This window comes from Ursus americanus, chromosome 20 (genome assembly GCF_024610735.1).
Source record: "Ursus americanus isolate L20-20 chromosome 20, mUrsAme1.1.p, whole genome shotgun sequence".
In the NCBI taxonomy this organism is placed as follows: domain Eukaryota; kingdom Metazoa; phylum Chordata; class Mammalia; order Carnivora; family Ursidae; genus Ursus; species Ursus americanus.
The window spans coordinates 53,390,242-53,409,550 of NC_142146.1; the positions used below are offsets into that span (position 1 = coordinate 53,390,242).

General features: G+C 42.9%; 1 protein-coding gene and 1 long non-coding RNA gene across 2 annotated transcripts in view; one reads left to right on the top strand and one right to left on the bottom strand.

Moving 5' to 3' along the window:
- LOC148108433 (uncharacterized) overlaps positions 1-12,346 on the bottom strand; it is a 96,026-nt gene extending 83,680 nt beyond the window's left edge. The window contains exon 1 of the long non-coding RNA XR_015727923.1: positions 12,220-12,346. This is a non-coding gene — a long non-coding RNA (uncharacterized LOC148108433). The remainder of the gene's footprint in view (positions 1-12,219) is intronic.
- On the top strand, positions 12,161-18,788 carry IL12A (interleukin 12A). Its single transcript, XM_045811683.2, has 7 exons — positions 12,161-12,294; positions 12,998-13,152; positions 16,318-16,431; positions 16,768-16,809; positions 16,885-16,926; positions 17,023-17,166; positions 18,633-18,788. The coding sequence occupies exons 1-7, from the start codon at positions 12,279-12,281 to the stop codon at positions 18,786-18,788; spliced, it is 669 nt and encodes a 222-aa protein (XP_045667639.1). The 5' UTR covers positions 12,161-12,278.
- The last annotated feature ends 521 nt before the right edge of the window (positions 18,789-19,309 follow it).

Below are 19,309 nucleotides of genomic sequence, written 5' to 3' on the forward strand. Positions count from 1 at the left end.
GGCAGATACCGATTGTTGTTCTTCTCCACTGTATAACTAACACCTACCACAATTTCAGGCTTGCTGAAAGCACACACAAATATTTATTCCTTGAATGGAGTTCAATAATTAAGAGCTCTGAGAAGACATAAACAGAGGTTTTAAGTCTGTTATATAGCATTGCAAATTGCAGTGATAAGAAATAAACTCAGAAGTCTAGAAGAAACTGAACAACAGAAAATGAGAAACACCATAAAATATAATCTGCCTTTATCAATGCAATCTCGACTTATCCTTCTCCCATTCTCTTTTGCTCTCTTTCTTAACTCCCCAAGTTCTTTCATTCTTTCTTTTCCTTCTTCGTTCATACAGGGGGATGGGGCTGCCAATTGTCTTCTCGTTTCCTGTCTCATCTTCTTACATATGAACTGAGTTTTTAGCTTGTCATATGGTTGCTTAGGTAAAGTTGATATTTCTTTGCCCCCCTTGCAGCTTAGTGTAGTCATGTGACTAAGTTCTGGTCAGTGGGTTGGAAATAGAATGATGTATGCAACTTTGGGGTCAAACCCTTGAGGGAAAGAAGTATGCTCTTGCTTTTCACTTATCCCCTTCCCAACAGTTGAAATGCAAGTGTGATGGCTGGAGCTAGAGCAGCCACGTTGGCCCACAGGGTGGAAGCCACATGTTAGGGTAGAGCAAGAAAATGAAAGTAGCCTGGATCCCTAACCCCATATAGCCACCAACCCCCCCTTGGCTATTTCCACCCACATCATTAAGAAAGCAAACTAGAGAAATGCCTATTTTATTTAAGCTCTGCTACCTTTGTCTTTAAAATAGCATCAATATTTACATCCTTTATAATACAATGCATGGCCATCTTTATGACCATTTTTCCCAACAGGAAGAAAAAAGGGTTGAAGGTACTTTTTGAAAAATTCTACACCCATAGACCAAAAGTCTTGGCTATATACCTTGCGACAATACTTCTTTCATCTAGAATGTATCCCCAGAAGAGAATGGTATGAGCTGTAGGTGCAAAACATCTCATTCTCAAAGGATAATGTATGTTACCACAAGGGAATTAATGCAAGCATAAGACACTTTGCAGGAAGCAACCCATGTCCATCAATAGATGAATGGATAAAGACGTGGTACACACAAACACCCACATACGCACACAATGAATTTCTCAGCCATAAAAAAGAATGAGATCTTGCCATTTGCGACAACATGGATGGACTTAGAGGGTATCTTGTTAAGTGAAATAAGTCAGACAAAGACAAATACCATATGATTTCACTTATACATTGAACCTAAAAAACAAAATGGATGAAAAACCAAAAAAGCAGAAATAGACCCATAAATACAGAGAACAAACTGATGGTTGCCAGAAGGGAGGAAGATTGGGGGATGGCCAAAATGGGCAAAGGGGAGTGAGAGGTAGAGGCTTCCAGTTATAGCATGAACAAGCCATGGGGATAAAAGGTATAGTATAGGAAATATAGTCAATGGTTCTATAATAGTGTTGTATGGTGACAGAGGTAGCTACACTTGTGGTGAGCATAGTATAACATAGAGATTTGTTGAATCACTCACTATATTATACACGTGGAACTAATGTAACATTGTCAACTATACTTCAATAAAAAATAAAATGTTGATAGCTTTAAAAAAAGAAGTTTTGCAAAATTTTATAACATGCTCTGTGTCTCAAAAGTTTATAGATGCTTGTTATCTTGCGATATTTCTATTAAAAAAGAAAGTTGACCTTCAGTATCTAAATAAGAAAGGGAACACTGTAATTGAATGTCTATTGAGAATCATTTTGGTTTTAAGTAAAAGGTTAGGAGTCAGTCTGTCCCCTTTTGGACTTTTAAGACCAGAGGGGGGAAAATCCAGCAATAGCATTACCAATTATTTAATGTTACCTTGAGTAGATAGCAAAAAGTGTTCTACTAAAAAAGTCTTTTGACTTATGTTTGTCTCTCAGGGTCCTGAATCTTTCATTCACTTCCCCCCAAAAAAGAACTAAATACTTAATTTAAGGCCTAGCATAAGCAAGGGAAATTATTGGCCAAGGATTCCCCTAAAACACTTAGGGTGAGTACTGAGATAGTGTGCATTTCATTAACTTAACTGCTGAGAACTTTAATTGCTTATTAATACTTATGCAACTTTTCGAACTTATTAATGATAATAACTTCATGTTTTGTATTTAAAAGAAACAGTAGGCTCTTAGCATTCCTAGATTTAACCTCATGGTTTTTATCCATGAAAAACTTGGGATGTGTATAATATGACATGATCTTACATTTTGCTGCGTTTCACAGAGGAGATCATGTCCTAGAATGATCCATTTGAGAGGTTCACAAAGGTCTGTGAATGTCAGGATCTCACCTTCAGAATTATGACTATCCTCTCTCTTCAGCAGGAAGCTTGCCTGGTTCAAAAGACCTTGTTCATCAGAAATCTGGGAGGTTTCCTTCTATAGATCCTAGAGTTTACAGTGCCTGAAAGACCAAGAGAAGAAAGAGACTATTTCCTTTCAGAGTCCTTCTGTTAGTCATTAATAATAGAGAGAAACAAGTGTTAGTTACTGATCCCTTTTCTCTACAAATTATTTTCTTCCTAAAGGGACAGAGAGAATATTACCAGTAGATGTGCAGTTTGGATGGAAGACTATCAATCTAGAGATCTCGAACGAGTGAGGCCTGTCTCAGTGGCTTCCTGGATTAGAAGCTCTGGTGCATTCATTGCTCTATTCGAGAAACTAACACAAGGTCAGGTGCACAGGAGGTGCTCGACAAATATCTGTTGAGTGAATAAATAGATTCTGTGGATAATTAAAGGAAGCGTAAGAAATATTCCTGCCCTTAAAGAGTTTACCTGTTATACAGACAGAATACATAAATAAAAAGAAACCGATTTTCTAAGAAGCTAAGAATTGGTACTGATTTTAAGTACCATAGCTTTCCTGGAAGGTCATTCTCTAAGGCTTAGACGAAAAACTTGAAGGCGAGATGAGCCTTAAGAGAAGGGTAGGTAGAGAGGAAGGAACTGCAGAAGGACAGGCATGAATACGTAAGGTAGCGTCAAACACACTCGGCAGATACGACGGCAGAAGACGGTTGGGGTTGAGGATGAGGTTAGAAAAAGAAGCACGGGCTGTGTGTGGAAGGCCTGAGCCAGCCAGCGGGGAGCTCTGACTCTCCTGCGGGTCACAGGAAGCCACTGTGGTTTGCTCCACTGGAGGAGAGAGCCAGGGTGGGGCAGGAAGACCACTTAGGAGGCAACCACTCTCTGGGCCATACGTCCCGATAAGAGTCTAACATAGGACAGCGGCAGGGTCAACAGAGAAAGGAATGACAGTGGGAAGCACGGGGAACCACCGCTGTAGGATCCATGAGATAAACCTGCAACACTTTTCACTGGAATCACAGGAAGCGAGTCAGTTAGCTCTGGGCTGCTTTTACACAAGGTGAACTAGAATAAATTCTAAAGTAGAAAAAACTTTTCACTTCTAAAACAGTTCTATTAGCTTTGCCTAAAGACTTTTTCAGAAATATTCAAGTTCATTTATTTTTAAAATACACAAGAGTATACAGAAACAAGTAAAAATTACCCCAAATCCAACTCCCTCCCACCAAGATTACTGTTATTATTTTGGTGAATATCTTTCCACACATTCTTGTATGCTCAGATACATACAAAGTATGATAGAATTTTATTAATTTGTTCCATACATGCTGTTCCAGAATCAATTTTCCTCACTCCCTAATATGTTATAAACATGTTTCCATGTTGATAAATATTGACCTACATATCATAATGTCAGCCTGCCTGTATCATAATGTTCCGTTCATGGATATTTTGATTCTCTCTCTCTGTGATACCATAAACAATCCCGTGATTAACCTTATCATGCATATAATTTCCCGTCTATATAATTATATCCATAATACAAATCTAAGAAGTTGAATTGGCTAGGTCAAAAGTATATATAATTTTATGTTTTGATACCTATTTCCAAAGTGCCCTCCAGAAAAGTACATCCATTCATTTATTTGCTCCATAACTATTTCTTGAACACCTACTAAGTATCAAGCACGAGTCTATATGCTGAGGATACAACAGTGAATAAAATGGACTAAGCCCCTCCCCTCAGGGACTGTATATTCTAATGCAGAACAACAGAGAACAAACAAACAATTAACATATAATACATTGTCAAGTAGTGGAAACTGCTAGGAAAGCAAAAGAAAACAGTAGTGGGCAGGAGAGTCACAGAGTGGGTGGAGGGACTAGCACATTTTACACAAAGTGGTGAGGAAGCCACGATGAGGAAGAGACATGTGATCGGACCTGTGAACATAACCGAGGGTAACAGTGGTACAGAGAAGGAACAGGAAGTGCAAAACATCTGCCGTGGGAACCTGCCCGGCACGTTTCAAGGCCAGAAAGGCAGTGAGTGTGGAGAGTGGCGGGAACTGTGGGTGGACAGGTTGCCCGGTCAGACCAGAGAACGCGCACTGGGGGCAGTGTCCAGGAGGGGCTTCGCGGCCCTTCCTCCGAGGTGTCTGCATTCGTTATGATATCGGCCAAAGGGATCTGAGAGTCTAGTCTGAGGATATTAAAAGAGAAAGGACAGATGGGACCAGACCTCCTTTTGTGTTTTGCCCCTTGTCGGCCTCCTATTCATTGGACACTGTTTAGCGGATGTCTGTATTCCCCCCTACCCGGCCTACCTGGCATCTGGTGAGGATGGAACGCAGGTAATCCTACCTGGGAGATAATTTACATTTTCCCTTGGTTGATTTTACAAGTCTTATTAGGAGGTCTTACTACTCCTAACTTTAAGCAAATGTGAAGGCTCCTTCTGTCAGCTTCTTAACTAAATTGAGAAACTCTCTGCTCCCCTGATTAGAGACCTCGTTATCTTTTTTTTTTTTAAGATTTATTTATTTATTTGAGAGAGAGAGAGTGGGCAGAGGGAGAGAGAGTCTTAAGCAGACTCCCCGCTGAGCACGGAGCCTGACATAGGGCTCGATCTGGTGACCCTGAGATCATGACCAGAGCTGATACCAAGAGTGGGACACTTAACCCACTGAGCCACCCAGGTGCCCCGAGACCTCTGTCATCTTAATAAAAACTCAGGCAGCAGCATGGGCTCATTATAGCTGATTTACATTAATTTTCCCCAAGCCATCTAACACAGAATCTTTAACACAGAAGATGGTATAAATATAAATATTTACTGGATAAACAAAAGAATGTATTGACAAATATTCTCTAAAAGTACCTTTATTTTGTAGGTGCTCTTCTATTATTTTGATTAGCATCGATTTCAGAGGATACATTCTGACCCTGTCATCTTCGATGACAGCTCCCTAAGCCCTGCCTTTGGGCATCTTACATCTGTGGGGAAGGCCCAAGGAATTTAAATACGACAAAAGAGAGCACTGACAGTATTTAGGACACAGGTGTGAGTAAACGCAGGGCTTCACTCTGCCCCAACATATCCGCCTGAGACCACAATTTTTTCTACAGTGATACTTTAGAAGTCACACAGAAAAAAAATAAGACCGAATAAGAGCAAAAGAAATTAAAAAAAAAAAAAAACTTCGGAGAAAAGTTTGCTTGACAATGAAAATTGCCATTTTGGTTAATTTACTGTTCTTCAAACAAAATTAATAATGTTTTCTTCTGGTTATAAAAGTAATTCATACTCATTGTAGAAAAATGTTTCAATACTGAAAAGCGTAAGGTAGAAAATAAAAATTACCCGAAAACCCATTATCCAGGGACAGCCACTGTTGAAATTCTGTTGGATTTCCTTCCATTTTAAACATAATTTTGATCCTACTATACACACATAGTCTTACATCTTTCTTTTTCCCCTGACAACAAATTCTGAACATTTTCCCAATAACATGTTTTTTTAAAGATTTATTTATTCATTTGAGAGAGAGAGTGGGGGGAGGGGCAGAGGGAGAGAATCCAAGCAGATTCCCCACAGAGCGGGGAGCCCAACGCAGGGCTTGATCCCACGACTCATGAGATCATGAACCTGAGCTGAAACCAAGGGCAGTGAACACTCTTTTACAGTATTGTGTCCAAATCTCTTATCAATGCCCTGAACTAGAGCCCAGAATTGTCACCATTTGGCCAAAACATTTGATGTTTTTAAAGTCTTTTGTTAAGTATGTCAAAAGTACTTTCCAAAAAGGTCGCATTAATTTACACTCCCTTCCTACTATCCTCAACCATCCCTGTCACCCCATTATATGCTAAGAGACTAACAAAGATATGCTGGGTTCAAATCCCAGCCCCACTCTCTTAGGAAAGTTATTTAACCTCATGAAAGCTCGGTTGCCTCATCTGTAAAGTGGGATAGTAACACATCCAGCTGATAGGGTGTTACAAAAATTAAATGAAATGATAACATAGAATTGCCTCCCACAGTCCCTGGCACATAACATGTATCACCTGGTACCAGTAACCAGTAAAATCACTCCTCCCAATTCACTCCTCGCCAGCGTAATATTTGGGTGCAAAATCCCCTAACACAGTCGGGAAAAGTACCAAGCTTCCCTGTTTAATAAAACTGTTTGTAGCTGAAGTCACGCAATTATTGCGCCCACACACAAAGCCTCGGTATTCTGAAAATAGCAGCCTCTTCAGTTATCACCTGGAAGCAAAGAGGATCTTCTGAAAGGTGTTTTCTGCCCTTTATACATTCTTTTCGCAATGGTATTTTTCTTATTATTTCAAGGGAAACATATTTACTTCAGGGGCAATGGCTACGATTTGGAAAATACTGCAGCACGCACAGCTGCATAATTCATCCACAGGCCTCACAGTAGTATCAACCTACTACATTTTGGTCACGGCCTTTCAAAAGAAATCGATGGTGTTTTGGTTTTTTTAATGTCCCTGAGCAACTTAACTAAGAATTTCGTTCCAATTAATTCGAAAGGTCTGCTGGAACTTTATGTGGAATTCAATGAGTCTGCTGTTCGGCTGTCCTGGAATTTTGGGTTGAGGTGATCCCAAGATAAATGCAATCATTTGTAGAGAGCCATTTATCAGATAGAGGCCCTAAAACCGTGGCATGAAATCAGTTTAGTGCTATTTAAATGCAAATATAGATCATTTTCAATTGTTTTATGAGAAAACATTCACTTAATTTTTTATATAGATATTTATTGGGTGTGGGAACACTAGTCTTCAGCTCTAGAGAGAAACCAAACTGTTCTGTATTTGTCGTCTGAGAGGACATTACTACCAACAGAATAAATACACAGAATGTATTCTAGATTCTTTGAAGTTCCTTGACATTGGGTAAATTTGTGTCCTTATTTTGGAGAGAAACACTGGGACATTTCATGCTGTAAAAACAACAGAGGAAATGAAATTGTAGGGTATCAGTAAAGGTCCGGGCTGCTGTTTTCACCTGGGGTTTCTTTGGAAATCTACTAAATAAAAAGCTTTGGTCTCCTGCCAAAAGGTAGCATTTGGGAACAGAAAACTGATTCAACTCTTCCCTTTCAGAAGTACAAATATGCCCAGTGTTTTCCTGTCCCATTTTCCTTCTCCTTACTCTGAGATCAGTGTTATCAGACCCTATAAATTTCCCATGCAGTGGGTCACCAAATAAACAGAGGTAGGTGATAACAAACAGTTAAGTTTAAATGTCTTCCTGTCTAACTGTTTTGGCCAGAAGAGATGGGTCATTCCTCCTGGGAGGTAGGTGAGGGAAAAATTCTAACTTCGAGTTGTCCAGAACCTGATCCCACCCAGATTGCTTCTAACTTCTCACTGCTACGAAGAATGACCTTCTGGACATCCTCATATGTGTCCCCTTGTGAGCCTGTGTAAGAATCTCTTTGGGACAGACACCCAAGGTAGAACACTGAGTCGTCAAGCGTGTATGTACGTACGTAATCTGACCGAGCCAGATGACTGGACATGCTGTATCAGTCTACTTGCATTATGCAAAGTATTCTGGAATCCAACATGTCCCTCCAACACTGTCAGTATCCAATGTTCTAATTTTTGCAAATCTAATAGGTATAAAGTGATACCTCATTCTTATTTTCATTTGTGTTTTTCTGATTATAATATATCCAAGCATCTCATTATGCTGGTTAGCCTTGGGGGTTTCCTCTCTGTAAATCACCTGTTCGTAAGCTTTGCCAATTTTCACTGGGGTTTCTGTCTTTTTCTTGTCGATTTGCAGGAGGTCCTGGTCTACTCTCCTATTGGACAGCGCAAAATATCTTCTCCCCGTCAGTCAGCTGTCTGTTAACTGCCCATGCTTAACAGGAATTCATACTACAGAAATTCTTAGTTTTGGAGCATCTGGGTGGCTCAGTTGGTTAATCATCTGCCTTCAGCTCAGGTCATGATCCCCGGGGTCCTGGGTTCAACCCCATATTGGGCTCTCTGCTCAGTGGGGAGCCTGCTTCTCTGTCTCCCTCTGCCCCCTGCTCATGCTCTCTCTCTTGCTCTCTATCTCAAATAAATAAATAAAATCTTTATTTAAAAAAAGAAATTATTAGTTTTTCTGTAATCAGATTTATCAGTATTTTGCCTTATGGCCTGGGGCTTTAATGTGTTTTTCTTGAGTGACAAAGATAGCCTCCTACATTGTCATCTAGCGCTAAAAAAATATTACTTTTCTTATTTAGTCTTTAATCCACTTACAAGTGGACTTATCTCTGTATGCTGTTTTAGGCTGGAGTCCAGTTTTATATTTCACCATATAGTGAACATTTTCTACTAAACAATCCATACTTTCCTCATTGACCTGGGTCCCATCGGAATACTAAATACTCATATGTACACATCTTTCTCTAATTTATTTTGTTTCAATGGTCTATTTGGCTGTTCTTTTGCCAAGCACTATTCTTATTACTATTGCTCTGAATGATGTCTTTATATCTGGGCTAATCCCCCTGTTTATGACTGCTTTACTAGTTTAGCTTAGATATTCATGGGCTTTTATTCTTACATATACATTTTAGAGTAGAGTTATTATTAAGTTCCTCAGAAAATTATTTGTAATTTGCATTGGGATTGCATTGAATATGTGAATTAATTAGAATAGACGTGAGCTCTTTATATGTTAAGATCTTCCACCCAAGGGCATGGAATGTGTTTCCATTTAAATTAAATCACTATGTTCTTGATTAGACTTTTAAATTTTTTTCCAAAGACTATTCTGTACTTATACTACTAACTCATGTAATAATAACAACAACATTTAATCTTTAATTATCATCATTTTCCAAATGAGGAAACTGAGCCCACAGATAAAGGGACTTGCCCAGGAACTCACTGCAAGTAAGTAATGTAAGTAACAGAGCCTATATTCAAATAGTTTATAGTCCATACTCTTTACCACTGTACTGCCTCTCAATTTATAGGCAGTAACTTTATAGTTTAGCTGCTACTGTGAATGGTACCTTCTTTGTATTATTATTCATTCATTATCTGGTATATTGTTTTTATTATATTTTCTAATTTATTGTTGCAGTTGTAGAGAAATATAGTTCATTTTTTTAAATTTTAATTCCAGTATAGTTAACATACAGTGTTATATTAGCTTTGGGTGTACCATATAGTGATTCAACAATTCCATACATCACCCAGTGTTGTTTTTTTTTTTTAATTTTAATTCCAGAAATGCAGTTGATTTTTAAAAGTTGATATTTGCATCCAGTAAAGTTGCTGATTTCTCTTAGTTCTATGGTCTATTGTTTCTGTTGCTTTTTTTGGGGGGAGGTATATTAACTGTCAATAATGGCCATTTTGTCTTTTCCTTTCTAATTTTTAAGTCTTCTCATTCCTTTTTCTTTCCTTATACCATTGGCCAAGACTTCCAGTAAATGGTAGACTCTCTGTAGTAGTGATCCTGGGCAAAGAATGTCTCTTAAAAAAAGCAGTGTTGTCCCAGAAGAAGGTTTTCATTTTATCTTGGCTATACTATATGCAGCACATCAGAGAACTGTTTCACAAAGTATAGGTTAGAAATTGTGTCTGGTGGTCAAAAATCCATTCTAAGCACACAGTCCCTGTGCTTATCTATGCCACAGAAATTACTTTTCCTTAGAAGATAGCCCATCCAGGAGAGACATAGCTCAGTTGTGATAAATTTGACTTCATTCTGACTTTAAGTACATTGAATTCCATCCTAAAGCCCTACAGCAACAACACAGCTCTGCACCTGTCACTTGCTTCACACAATCTGCTAGACGCAATTGTTTCTGACAACACATTGGTCTCCATCCCTATGGGGGAATTCACAGACAGCAGCACTGGAAGGAGCCTTAGAGATCAACTATTGCTCTCATTTTACACACATCTAAAAGTCCCTATAGTGGGTGCCTCATCACCCTCGAGCAGATGGTCCACCTTGGGGGGCTGATGCTAACAACTGAGAGAGCTTGAATCAGACCAGGGGCTAACACAGCTTTCTTTTCATTGACTCCCTCACTCCATCTTCGATTGGCCCTGCTTAGTATTCATGGCAGCATCTCAGGGCTTACAGTGACTCATCCATCCTGACTTCAATGGGGACCTAGAGGAGAGAAAAAGGAAGCATCCACTCTTCTTTCTTGTATCCTCAAGGCTTTTCCCTATTCAAGCTTGGCTCATCTGCACAGCAGTGGGTACGGGTGACTCCATTGTGTGGTCCTGGGGCCTAAGCACAGTCAGACCCATCAGAAGCTCTGAGTAGGTGACCAAACACACCCCTCCCTTTCACACATACCCAGGGTGACTAACACTTGTGGTAGAGATGAGTGAACTGAAAAGCCCCACAGGAACCTCATACCCAGTACGTCCAAAATGGAACTTCTCACTGTCTCCTCCAAAGTCGCTCCTCTCTTACAGTAACCCCTGCCCAGGCCCTGGAACCATCTCCATTCCATCATCCTCAGCACCTTCCTGCCTGTCACACCTAACCAGTTACCAAGCCTTGGCTACTCAGCACCCTGAGAGTCTCTCTGGCCCACTCTCTCCACCCCATTCTGATTGAGGCCTTGGCCATACTCTCCCAGGTGCCTCCTGTGCTCTCCTCCGGACCCCTGGGATCCACCTTCCATACTACTGCTGAAGAGAATCTTCCCATCATGCCTCTCTAACCATGTCTCCTACCTAAAACCTTAGAAGGCTCCCCACCACCCACAGAGCAGATGCACCTTAGCATGGCATCTACTACCCTCATAGCACACCCCCATCACTCTCTCCCACCTCACACCCTGATGGCAGGACCCCCCGACCCCCACCTCCATCCATCCTCCCTGACGGTGCCTCTGATCCCTGTTCCCGCTACCTAGAACCTGCATCCCATTTACTGGGAACAGTCTGATGCCCCTAGGAGCATGTTGGGGGGCTCTGCTCCTGGCAGCCTTCACTGCCTCCTCACGTCCTTGTCCTGCTGAGGTGCCCTCTCTCCCCGCTCCTCCCAAGACCCTGCGCGTCCATCCCACTACATGATAACGTTCTGTCCTGCACACTGTAGGAAACTGGATTCTCTGTGGCAGTTGTTTCTTGCATAGCCAGTCTGGTTTCATCCCTTTTCATATTTAAGATAGGACCGTGAATAAAATACGTTGAGTCAGATTTAGTGTGGGAGTGCCCCCAAAGGACCTGTTCACCACAGGGTGTCCCGCGCCTCGCACAATGTCGACCTGGCACACGGTGGGCCATTTAAATGAATACATGATGAGTGGATGAATGGTGAATGAATAAATGGTTTGCCCGCGCCCTTTCAGGACTCGGCGGGCGGTCACGATCAGGGCCCGTCCGGGATGCAATGGGTAGTGCGCGGCACCGCTCGGCGCTCCGCGGGGAGGGGGCGCTGCAGGGCGGCGGCGCGGGGGCTGGACGGCTAGGGGCGGAGGGCCTCTGCGGCCCGGGCCTGAGGGTGGCCCGCGAGGGGTCGGGCTTGCCCGGGGACCCCGCGCCACGACTCCGCGCGAATTTCGCTTTCGCTTTGGGCCAGCTGGAGGCGGCGGGGCCGTCCCCAGAACGGCTGCGGCCGGGCGCCGCGGAGTTAATCCGAAAGCGCCTCAAACCCCGCGGCCCGAACTCCACGTGTCACCGAGAAGCTGATGTAGAGAGAGACAGAGAGAGAAAGCAAGCAGGAGCCCAGAGTCCCGGGAAAGTCCTGCCGCGCCTCGGGGCAATTATAAAAATGTGACCCCCGGGCCGGCCTCCCACCACCGCCCTCACCTGCTGCGCCCTCAGTCCGCGTCCAGCGCCGGCCCGGTGTCCACGCAGTGCCCGCCAGCATGTGCCCGCCGCGCGGTGAGTACCAGCCCGACCGGGACGCGGCGCTCCGAGGCGCTCGGGCGGGGAGGGGCGGCAGCCGGGCGCGACGGGGCAGCTCCCGCCGCGCGGAGGGGAGCCTGGAGGCAGCCGGCGGCCCGGTGCAGAGGCGAGACGGGAAGGGCTGCGCGCTTTCCCACCGCGCTCCGCGCTCCTACGGGGGTAGGACGCCTACTGGGCAGGGGTTACTGAGCTCCTTGTGTGGGAACAGCCTCTAGGCTCTCACTAGGACCACTTCACAGATCTGACACTGAGGCCCCACGCCGTACCTTCCGTTCTCGGGGTCCCTCGGCTTCAGCTACTAGAGGGCAGATCCCAGCCACTTCCAAGTGAGGCTGTCACCCCACAGTTTCCAGAACACGAGGCCGTGAGTCTGGGCTAGTCACTTCACTACCTGGCCTCAGTTTCCCTGCCGGTAAAATAGAGGTTTTCTGGGTGAGCTCTGAATCCAGCACCCTTGTCTGAGCTCATTGGGAGGCCCTCACAGGGAGTTGGCTTCTAGCCCTACAACAGAGCACTGCCTTCCAAGAACTTGAGCCGTTCTCAGGTGTGGGAGGAAGGCTGGAACCGGTGGCGGGAGGTTGGCGTCCTTAAGATGTGGATGGGCGGAGGTGACGGAAGGGATGGAGGTAGAGGCCGGCCAAACCAACTGACAGCTCAGCCTGCGCTTCTTCCTCTCCAGGCCTCCTCCTCGCGACCGTCCTGGTCCTCCTAAACCACCTGGACCACCTCGGTTTGGCCAGGAGCCTCCCCCCAGCGTCCCCAAGCCCAGGGATGTTCCCGTGCCTCAACCACTCCCAAAACCTGCTGAGAGCCGTCAGCAACTCGCTTCAGAAGGTGAGTTTTTCAATATTCTTGTTCCCACTTTGCAGCCTCTCTAGGGAAGGGGCTTCTCTGAACCCCCGGTCACCTGAAAAAGAGCTGCGGAGAAATTGGGAACGTTAATCAGGAGCTGTCAAGAGGTGGAGATGGAACTTTACAAAGGGCCCAACTATTAGCTAAAGAGTCTCCATGAAATTGTGTCTCCAGAGACAGCAAGAGTGGTAATAAATTATAATGGCATTCATTTTGGCTATGTCCACACAGCGGAAAGTGGCTATTTACAGTGTTCCCTGTAGCCTGCCAACAGCGATGGAATTGTGTCAGGCCCACACTGTTTCTCTGACACACTTATCAATCCAGGAAACCGTTATGAGGTGCAGCCCCTGTGCTCCAGGGGCTACAAAGATGAATTAGACTTGCCCCTCGCACTGCTCCCCGGCTTCCAGTGTGGTGACGTGGTTCTTTGTCTGGGCAACACATTCCAGGGGGCCTGTGACAGTGCGTGTCCGGCCTTCATGTTCTAGGGAGAGAGTTATCTAATATTATTTACAGCTTCGTTCATTTTTTTAGGTTTCATGTTTGAATGCCAAAACATCTTTTTCCCTTTTGAAAAGTGTTTCTGTATCTATAGCTTCTACTGGGACAGCCGAAGACTGATGTTTTAAAAGCTGTCTTTTGGCTTCCTGTTCTCTAGTAAATCTTTCCTGAATATTTTCTAACTTGTTGTTTTATGAATATCTTAAAATAAGCTCAAGGCCACAAGGCCTTCTTAAAGAATTCTTTTCCCCTTCGAAGCTTTCACAACGTGCAGCCAATTGCTCTTCCCAGTTCAGTCAATCTTAATTAAAAAGGCAGCTCACCAAGTGGAAACTGCAGAGAAAAGTGCTTTGACTCCTGAAGAAAGTTCCAATATGGACAAAATGTAGGAGCTGCAATTGAAATAGATGCTTTATGAGAAAAAGCTAACTCTTCGACTCCCCAGTATAGCACTAAAGGTCAAAAGATTGTAGAACCCAATTTGATATTTTTTTGTGGATCGTTCCTTTGTCAAATGTGCTAGAACGACTTACAGAAGAAAGAGGGGGCAAATGCATGCAATTCACAGCCCACCGATTTGTAGAGTTGGGCCCATACCTTTTGTCTTTTATTTTGATTTTGAGTTTGATGCCATTGAAAAAGTGGACCTTTTATATAAGAATCCAAATCTCTGGCTTCTCTTGAAAAGATCTGAAGAATTCCAACAGAGGGTCCGTATTTCCCAATCTAATTCTTCACCACCTGCCCAGGAGGGTGGCTGCCCAGGTGTGTGTGAACACCTCCAGGAACAGTGTGCGGTTTCCTGTTCCTGCTATAACAGATCCCCACAAAGTAAGCGACTTTCAGCAACGCCCATTGATTATCTTACAGCTCTGGAGTTCAGGAATCTGAAATACGCTGGAATCCAGGTGTGAGCAGAGCTGTGTCCCTTTCTGGAGACTCTAGGGAAGAATCCATTGTCTTGCCTTTTCCAGCGTCTAGAGGCTGCCCACATTCCCTGGCGTATGGCCCCCTTCAGTATCTTCAAAGCCAGGAATGGCCAATTGAGTTGTCCACATGCTGCATTACTTTGACCTTGATTTCCTGCCTCCTTCCATTCATAACAACCCAGCAATTACATTGGACCCACCCAGATAATCCAGGATAACCTCCCTACTTAGAGTCAGCTGGTTAACAACCTTCATTTCATCAGCGACCGTCATTTCCCTCGGCCGTGTAACATATACTCGGGTTCCAGGGGTTAGGAAGTGGCTGCGGGTAGGGGGGATGTGGCATTATTCTGCTTAGCACAGAGATTTTACTACTTGTTTCCAAACATGCCCTGCATCTCAATTCTTGATTATGGCTCATGTAGCTCCCTGTGCCTGAAATTCTCTCTCCTCTTCCTGTCCACCTTCGAATCCTCTTCCTGCAGATGGCTCGTCTCTGCTGAGGCCTTCGTACCCTTCTCAGTACTTCTCACCTGCTGACATGACTCCTCGTCATTTGGGCACTTTCCTGTCTTGGCAGTTGAACTTGGGATCTGGAAAGGGAGCAGGGAATGATAGTCCTCTTCTTTGTCATGTTCCTTAGTGCAGTAAGTCCCCCTTTATCTAAGGGGGATACTTTCCGAGACCCCCAGTGGACCTCTGAACCTGCAGACAGCACCAAACCCTATGTTGTGTATTTTCCTATACACACATGCCTACGATAAAGTTTCATTTCTAAACCAGGCACAGTAAGAGATTACAATAATAACTCATAATAAAATAGAGCAATTATAAGAATATAAGTTATGGGAATGTGGTCTCTACATAGCTTACTGTACTGTACTCACCCTTCTTGTGATGATGTGAGATGATCAAATGCCTATGTGATGAGATGAAGAGAGGTGAGTGACACAGGCAGTGTGACGGAGCGTCAGGCTACTAGTACCCTTTTGACTCCTTGCTGGAAGGAGGACCATCTTCCAGACCACAGTTGCTGGCAGGTAACTGAAACCAAGGAAAGCGAAGCCACAGATAAGGGGGGCAATACTCACACACCTTAGGCTTGCAGAATGGAAAAATGATCTCAATCTTCAATCAAATTTACTGACTTCTTAGATAAATTTCATAATTCTATTCAACAGTGCTTTCCAACATGCTTATAAAATGACATCTGTGTGTGTGGTTGTGTGTGTGTGTGTGTGTGTGTGTGTGTGTCTGTATGTGAACTGCAAATTAAATCTCCACTTGTCTTTGGGTTACATGTTTGTTATACCATCAAGTTGGGACCTTAACAGTTCTGCCTTTAGAAGTTATACTTGAAAAGGATATTCATAAAACACAGGTGCTTTGGCAAAAGGAAAAAACTGTTTTCACCTGAAGCAAGTGTCACAGCGTGGGGTAGATGCCAATTAGCATAGCCTGTTGAAATGATTTATAGTGTTTACATAATGGAAAAACGGATCATCCGAGAAACGTGTCATAAGCAAAGAGGGAGAGAGAATGTAAATAACCTGTTTCCTTTTGTCTTAGGAAGATCCCAGATCTCCTGCAGGTCAAAGAGATGGATGTCCGGGGCAGCCGGCTCCCTCTTTGCTCACACCCTGCAGTGCCAGCTTCATACAAAGCCAGGCGCCTTATTAATATTATAAACTGGGTTGCTCTGTGTTTTTTACAGGCCAGACAAACTCTAGAACTTTACTCCTGCACTTCTGAAGAGATTGATCATGAAGACATGACAAAGGATAAAACCAGCACAGTGGAGGCCTGCTTACCGTTGGAATTAACCATGGTATAGAGGCTTTTCTTCCCAAGCATGTAATACGGTTAAGAGCTAGGCATCAAACCTCTTCTTCTTCCAAAAATGTGCATGTTTCTGGTCTCCATCATCGTAAGATCTTAACAGGTCCCACTTCAGAAGTTGAATTTGAAATATATATATACAACAAATATGTGTTTTACAACAATGTGAATATACTTAATACTATTGAACTGTACACTTTCGAGTAGTTAAGATGGTAAATTTTATGTTATGTGTTTTTTACCACAATAAAAAAGTATGTTTGAGAAAAGCTGGGAAAATGTATATTAAGAATTAATATCTTTGATGTGATTTTTTTTTCTTTAGAATGAGAGTTGCCTGGCTTCCAGAGAGATCTCTTTGATAACTGTAAGTCAGAAAATTGAAGGTTTCAGCCCATATGATGAATTCATATCCCTGATGTCTCATTATTTTTTCTTCTAGAATGGGAGTTGCCTGGCATCCAGAAAGGCCTCTTTTATGACAGTAAGACACAAATACTCTTTCTCTCCTCAAATGCAATGCGGGGAACCATTTTTAGCCATCTCAGTGGTTCCTTCTCCGTTTTGTCCTATCACTTAGACCCTGTGCCTTAGCAGTATCTATGAGGACTTGAAGATGTACCAGGTGGAGTTCAAGGCCATGAACGCAAAGCTCCTAATGGATCCTAAGAGGCAGATCTTTCTGGATCAAAACATGCTGACAGCTATTGATGAGCTGTTACAGGTAAGACGTTCATACTACCAGAAAGAGCAACTTCTTCATGCTGAGACAGCTGGTCAGGGTCCATGATGAGTATAAGATCACCCCTTCCTGGATTGGGAGAGGCCTGACTTCCCCCTCCTGTGTCCCCTGCAGAGCCTCTTGACAAACGGCACTCGTGGGCAGGCCACGGTAAGAAAAGCAGACTCCCCACGTTGATCATGTGGTATCCACCAGAAAACATCTCTCCAGATGTTTTCATAGATTTTCTCTTACCGTCCCCACAACCACCACATGGGGTGTGTACACAGGAGGAAAGCCAAGCTTAGAGTTAGCTGCTTGTCTGAGGGGCTTGTAAGTGGCAGAGCCAGGATTGAAACCCCCATCCGAGGGATTTCACTACACTTCTCGCGCACCTCTAAAGGCTCCAGGATGTGCGCTGAGGGGCCAGCATGCATATCTGCAAATACTGTCAGAGAAAACAAGTGGGGCTGGTGCCTGGGTGTGACCCACATTGAACTAAAATGTGTATGAAATGAATGAATGACCTATCACCTTGACACCTACAGTGTCACTCATAGACAAAAACTAGCTTTGTAATATTCTGAATCACACAGCACATGATGCTAATATCAAACTGAGAGAGTAACATAAGAAAGAACAGGGTGAATACCTTGTGACCAGGGCATGGGATAAAAATAAGTGTGATTTCTCTGTTTATGCCAAATTACTGTTTGAAAGGCAATGAACTTCCTGCAAGTATCAAAGAACATTAGCATCTAGGGAGTTACTTCATTTTCGGGTCCAAGAGTCAGGTGATTTGAACACTGGAACCCATTCTACCAGGAATCGGACAACCATGTGCAAACCATTCATCCCCTCTGGGACTCGGTATTTTCCCCTGTAAAATGGCATAACTTTACCCACCCTACCTTTCTCTTGGGCTTTTTGCAAGGACCAAGTGAAAGTATTGATCCTTGTGCAAATACAAGATCCTGCATTGTGTTATCAAATGAAAGGGTAAAAGTGAGAGATACATTGCCAGACTTATGTATCTGGCACAAATGAGTGTCTGTAGCAAAAAGGTCTGTTACTCAAGGAGTTCCAATCAATAGCAATCCATCACCTCTCTGTTCTAAAAAGGACTTAGCTTCTTAGTATAACATATAAAAATTAATTAGATATTGCAACAGATGTCATCTTAACAGAATTGTTCCTTTCTAAAATGCAACTCCCACTGATGATTTTCTAAATAGCTTTAAGGGTCTTTTCAGAGCTCACTGAAGATACATGTGCTTGGATAATGAGTATTTCTTCTCTCAGGTTCTGCCTGGCCATCTGGCTGGGAGTAGATTTGGGTCGGGTTTAGGAGATGTAATGAGGGAGTGGGTTGCAGACTCTGAGACATGTATTGGCTTCACCCATTTTTACGGATGAATGTTTTAATTTTGGAATACCATATACGTCATCTTTAATATTTATCCTCATAGGCCCTGAATTTCAACAGTGTGACTGTGCCACAGAAATCCTCCCTTGAAGAACCGGATTTTTATAAAACTAAAATCAAGCTCTGCATACTTCTTCACGCTTTCAGAATTCGGGCGGTGACCATCGATAGAATGATGAGCTATCTGAATTCTTCCTAAAAAGCTGAGGTCCCTCCCGACCTTAAAGGCATTCTTAAAAAAATGTGAACCAAAAAAATTTTTGATAGGCTGTGGGTTAAGAACCAGGGAGGGGGTGGCTTGACCGGGTCCTACTTAAGCTAGTACAATAATTCTCATGCTTGTTTACATTAGTTGTCCCCCAAAATCTGAAAGATGTGACTGTTATATCCACAGGCTGCCTTTGATCAAGTAGATTTCACATTTACTATGGACAAGTTGTTTTTAAGTTTTCATGAGCAAGTTGCTAAAGAGGGAAAATGTCCTCAGTGAACATGTTTTTCTTTTCCCTTTAATAGAAGAGCAAGAATTTATAAGCTATTTCTGTACCGAAGTGTTTGTAGAAACAAACACTCAAGCATAATTTATTTTAAAATACTTATTTATATAATTTTGTGTTCATGGAGGCATGTGAATTAACTTATATTTATTTATGTTATATTTATTAAAGTATTTATTATCAAATGGATTTGAGAAATACCTTATGTTCTAAAAATAAAATG